Source organism: Lupinus angustifolius, chromosome LG01 (assembly GCF_001865875.1).
Source record: "Lupinus angustifolius cultivar Tanjil chromosome LG01, LupAngTanjil_v1.0, whole genome shotgun sequence".
NCBI lineage: Eukaryota > Viridiplantae > Streptophyta > Magnoliopsida > Fabales > Fabaceae > Lupinus > Lupinus angustifolius.
The window spans coordinates 2,936,604-2,942,788 of NC_032009.1; the positions used below are offsets into that span (position 1 = coordinate 2,936,604).

Below are 6,185 nucleotides of genomic sequence, written 5' to 3' on the forward strand. Positions count from 1 at the left end.
TATAATTATTAGTTTGGTGTATAGTTTTAAGTTCAACCTAACTATGGACTGTGGCATATGGATGTAACTGTTACATTACATGCTAGCCATTAGTGCCAGCTTCACTAAATAGCAAAGACTTAAAATTACAAGAAAGAAGCCAAATTGGTTAGTTATCCTAACAAACATGATTTTAATTCATCACAGGGAAATAAGCAAAATTTATTTGATAAATATAAAGATTAGAAAGAAAAAAAACAGAAGGAAAAGTTAATCAATATCAGAAATATTTGGTTGGTTGTTTTTTATAAAATAAAGACAACATTAATTAATTTTTTTACACTTTTACCTCTAAATAGTTAATAAGAGATTAAATATTTCTTTGAGTGCTTGTGGTATTATATTTTCATAAATGTTAGGGTAATGTTAACCATTTAAGACATGGGTTAATGAATTCAAACAGAAAAAAAAAATGTTTACTACTAGAAATCACAAGATTTTACATATAAGAGGAGAAAGAGAGGGAGATTAGAGAAGTTGAAGACAAAAAAATATTCATTTGGTATTATATTTTCTTAGACTTGACTATTTTTAACAGCATGATTATTTAGAGGACAACTCATAAAGTTTTGTCATTTGTAGTTAGCATGATTTACATCATTTATTGAGGATGAACTAATAGAACACGCCTCTCACTATTACGAGGGACTCGGATTACACATGGACAAGGCTAATGTCACATCTCAACTGCTATGGTTTGGAAATAGCTTATTCAATAAATTTTTCATACATAATATGTTGATATATCATTTTAATTGTATTTTCGATTCACTCAATTATTTTAATAGATATCAAAATTTTATTCAATAAAATAGAGTTAGGACAGCCGATCTGGATTTTTATTATATATTCCCATATTTTCATGTTTAAAATTATCCCTACAATCTTAGAGTTCATTAAGTAATATAAAAATGTCAATATAATTTGATTAAAATATTCATATTTTCATAATTAATTTATAAGCATAAATTCAATGGCACTTATAAAAAAGAGAAAACTTTCTGAAGAAAAATTATAAATACTAGCGTGTCGATAGATATTTCATGTCTGTCAACCCGCATTTTTATTTTGTAATATTAAATATTAAATTTGTATTTTTTTATTTTGTAGAATTAGAATGTTTTTCATTGAATGTATTTTATGTTATAATTTTTGTATTTATTATAATATCCAACTTAGTGAGATGTATTAATTATAGTTATATAGGATTATATGAATTTAATTTATAAATAATGACAAAATAAGAAAATAAAATATTGGTAGTAGTTATTTATAAATAACAATTAGTAAGAGAGCGTTACATTAAAAAATGAAGAAAAGTTATAAGAGTATTCTATCACAATTTCATATATATATATATATTGAAAAATTATTAAGAAAAAATAGCACATTGAAAATTGAAGAAAAATTAAGAATGAATATTAAATTATGTAAACAAAAAATACTTCAATAAAGATTTGAAAAAAGGACATATAATTTACATTTTTTAAAATATTAAAAAAATATGAAATATTATAAATAAAAAGGTCAATACCAAATAACAAGACATTAGTTTAATGATATAAGGTTTCGTTAACTATCCACAAAATATCATAAGTTAATAGTTTGACTTCTATGAGCGCCACTTATTTGAGGGAGCACATCTGTTGTCCCATACAATGTGCCACTCCATATGTCACTGTCTGTAATTGGTCGAAAAAATATATTTAAATTAAAATTTTAATAATTAATTATTTTTCTGAGCAATCATAAACAGTGACAACGTGTATCCATTTTTTAAGGAATAAACAACTAGAAGTGTTAGTATAAAAAAAATAAAGTTTCTGAAGTGAAGGATTACTTCTTCCACATAAAAAAAACATGGGTAACATGGAATCCAATGTTAATAACCTGAATAAACTAAATTCAAAAGCACATAAATATAGTAGGAGCCATACAATAGAATAGGTTCATCCTATATTACCTTCACTATAATATAGCCTAATCCATTCCATTTTTGATTCTCTCCTCTCAGATCATTTATCCTTAGTTATAATTTTCTAGCTATTTGGTGAGTGGGTCATTTCAATTCCATGGATAAACCAAACAATGCATTTAATCTCCCCTAGCTACATGACCAATCATCCTATAAAGACACATCTCAAGAAACTCTTCGTATCTTTTTTATGTGTTTCTATGTTTGTGAGATTCTAAATACCTACAACATAGTTATTGTTCTGTTCTGGAGCGTTGTAATTGCTCTGCATGAAACAGAGTCCCCTGTTTCTTATTCATTGCAATGAAGTATATTAGGACCAACGGTTTTAAGAAGCTTTTTTCCTTGAGAAGATGGGGTTTAGGTGAAGAAGTTATGAGCTTCAATGGTGAAGAAAACAGTGAGAGTTTGAAGATTGTTTCACACGAAGTTCAAGAAGAAGAACATTCTCCAAGACCAACTTGGAAATGCTTCTCTTATGAAGAGTTGTTTGATGCTACTATTGGCTTCAGTGCAGGTGCTTAAGATAACTTTACTTACATTGAAAATCACAAGTATCTTTCTTTTCTCATTATGTGATTGAAAGTTAGCTTTTTTGTTTGTTGTATCAGAAAATATGGTTGGAAAAGGAGGGTATGCAGAGGTTTACAAGGGAACACTGAAAGATGGTGAAGAAATTGCAGTGAAGCGGTTAACAAAAACTTCAAGGGATGAGAGAAAGGAGAAAGAGTTTTTGACAGAGATTGGTACAATAGGACATGTTCATCATCCCAATGTCTTGTCTCTTGTGGGGTGTTGTACGGACAATGGCCTTTACCTTGTTTTTGAACTATCCTCTAGAGGCTCTATTGCATCTCTTCTTCATGGTACATAAATCAATTTCATCAAAAAATTAACTTTTATTTATTAGTGTCATAAAAGTTGAATTTTTTGGAAGCAAAACTTGTTATATCATCTGGGTTTTGTTTTAAGGTTGTCTTATGTGTCTATAAATGTTGTTGTAGATGAAAAATTGCCCCCAGTGGATTGGAAAACAAGGCATAAGATAGCAGTTGGAACTGCACATGGCCTTCACTACTTGCACAAAGGTTGCAAGAGGAGGATAATCCATAGGGACATCAAGGCTTCAAACATTTTATTGACATTAGATTTTGAACCACAGGTGCTTTTAATCTTTCCTGTTTCATTAGCCTATGTTACCTGAATCAATGTTTTAAATTTTTTATGGGTTTACTTTTTTATTTATTTAAGAAAGTTTATGTTTTGATTTGTGGCAGATATCTGATTTTGGACTAGCAAAATGGCTTCCATCTCAATGGACTCATCATTCAATTGCCCCTATAGAAGGAACATTTGGGTACTTTTCTTTTCCAAGTTCCTTTTGGTGATATTTGTTATGATTGTATTAAATTCAAAAACAATGTACTAATTTTGAAAAAGGGTATTTTCTATCTTTTGCAGACATTTAGCACCTGAGTACTATTTGCATGGAGTGGTGGATGAGAAAACAGATGTATTTGCCTTTGGTGTGTTTTTGCTAGAAGTTATCTCTGGAAGGAAACCAGTGGATAGTTCTCACCAAAGTTTACATAGTTGGGTATGTAGCATCCCTTTTTAGGCTTGAAACTTTGTTCTTTTATGAACTTGCCTTGTTACATAAGAAATCCATTCTTTAGCTTCTTTTTTTTTTGTAACTAGGAAAGGTATCCGCTCGCCTATGAGTAAGAAATTAATCGCTTTTGGTGTGCATGCTCTTTCCAACAAGTGTCACTATTAAGAATCAAAATTTTGACATTTTGGTAATTCTAGGGATCTAGCGAAACCTTATACCACTAGACTAACGTTTTTGTATGTAATATTAAATTTACTTTTGTAAGTTTTTTAATGGTTTATAACTTTATTATGAATTAACAGGCTAAACCAATATTGAATAAAGGAGAGATAGAGAAGTTGATAGATCCAAGGCTTGAAGGGGACTATGATGTAACACAGTTAAAAAGACTTGCATTTGCAGCTTCTCTATGCATAAGGGCATCTTCAACATGGAGACCTATCATGAGTGAGGTAGCTTATGTTAATTTGTTTCTTATCTTATATTACTTCTTAAACTGCTAGCAAGAATAATTAGAATTTACATTTCAAATGTTGATTTTTTATTAGTCACTCCTTATAAACTGTAGACTATATAGTAGAATAACTAGTTGTTTTGAAATTTAGTCATTTATGTTGGTCATCAGATTTTGACAATATATAAAATGATTGGTTTAACCACCACGTATTTTACAAGTAACACCATTCGATGTATATGAATTTATATCCTATTATTTCTAATTAGACATGTTGGTGCTATTGGTGTTTTACAAGTGTTGTTTCCCAAATGGTTAATTGCAATGAAACTTATTTATTTACTTTTTCTTGGCAATAATAACTTTTATCAAATGCATGTTTTCTTTTTCCTTTTTTTTGAGTTGAGTTCACCTTAGTCAGCTTTGTCAATTTGTCACATTTCAGCATATGTGGCGTGTTCCATCAGTCCAATTATTTATTTTTAGTCAATTGTCAAGTGCCAAATAAACTACATATATTAAGATGAATTTCCTAGCTTTACACATTCAAAGTATCTTCTAAATATAATAACAAGGTTATTATAATTATAACATTATTGTCACTTGTCATTTTATTTAATTATGAAGATTTTGATACTCACCAGTCAGAAATCTGATACAGAAATTAGACTCATTCAAATTCTTTCAATGCCATTGGCTTCTTTTTTTTTGTCCATGCAAATTGAAGAGTCACTTGATGTTATGTCCTACCTAATTTTAACTTTTATGTATATATAGCAGACTCATAACTTGTAACTATAATGTATATATAACTTTTATTTATTTCTAAAAATTTAAAATGTCAAAATTTTATTTATATATGTAAACTGTTATTTTTTTAGGAAACTTTTAATGAATACTCTGAATTCTGAAACAATTGTCAAGCAATTCAAAATAGAAAATGTATTTAGAGAAGTGATATATTGTTGGTTTTGAATTCTTTAACAACTGTCCTAACCTTACTCTTTCTTTCAACATTAGCTAAATAAGTTAAATGCATAGCTTATAATTCTTAACATAGAAAATGTATTTAGAGAAGTGATATATGGAGCACTTAAAGTACTGAATATTAGTCTATAAAAAAGTACTTAATATAATTTCATTTATTTTGTTTAAAAATGACAGGTATTAGAGGTAATGGAGGATGGAGAGGTGGATAAAGAGAGGTGGAAAATGCCAGAGGAAGATGAAGAACAAGAGGAGGAATTTTGGGGTTTTGAGGATCTTGAATATGAATATGATAGTTCCTTTTCAATGTCTCTACCAGATTCCATTGGAAGTTCTTAGGATAAATGAGTTAGATGTTGCTTTCATGTACTTGTATATATACATTTTACATAGGTGAAACTTTAGGAGACTTATGTGGCTGCTCTATCATCACAATTGTTTTAAATTCATTTTGCAATATTTTTTTTAGTGTTGAAGTTATTATTATTCTTATTATTGAAGAGGTAAAATTTGATTATACATTTATATGAAAGGGCATATAACCAACAATGCATTGATCTAGTAATGTAAGGTTCCACTAGATTCTCAAAATTGATGATTTGATTCTTGGAAGCAACACTTGTTGAGAGGGGCAACTACAATCTCAGGAAAATATTAGTTATGTATTGGTCAGCTAAACAATTATAAAGGAAACATAGTTATAAGAGTTATTTATGTATTATTAGTATAAAGTTTTGTATGATTTATATATTATCCAACATCCATGTGTATTAAACTCCCCTTAAAATTTATGCTCAAAAGGAGCTTAATAGCTCATAAGTCATAGCTAAGATTTCTTATTGAAGATTGATGTATTATTTATAAAGCCAATGATAAGCATAATGTAGTACAAGAATAACTATGTTACAAGATTCATGGATTCATTTGCTGTCATGCAAGTTGCCACATGCATTTAATCCTTTATCATCCATTTTCGAAATTGGAAGGCCCATTACAGCTAGCATGCATTTCTTCTTGATGCACATAACATTAATTATTCAAGTATATATCAAATGGGGGTTCACATGTATTCATTTTCATGCATGTAATCAGAAGCAAATCCATAGACATAGATATTA

General features: G+C 28.9%; 1 protein-coding gene across 1 annotated transcript; it reads left to right on the top strand.

Moving 5' to 3' along the window:
• Nucleotides 2,007-5,472, top strand: LOC109347101 (probable receptor-like serine/threonine-protein kinase At5g57670). The gene is made up of 7 exons (XM_019586831.1): nucleotides 2,007-2,531; nucleotides 2,626-2,880; nucleotides 3,019-3,176; nucleotides 3,292-3,371; nucleotides 3,476-3,611; nucleotides 3,929-4,078; nucleotides 5,245-5,472. The coding sequence occupies exons 1-7, from the start codon at nucleotides 2,318-2,320 to the stop codon at nucleotides 5,404-5,406; spliced, it is 1,155 nt and encodes a 384-aa protein (XP_019442376.1). The 5' UTR covers nucleotides 2,007-2,317; the 3' UTR covers nucleotides 5,407-5,472.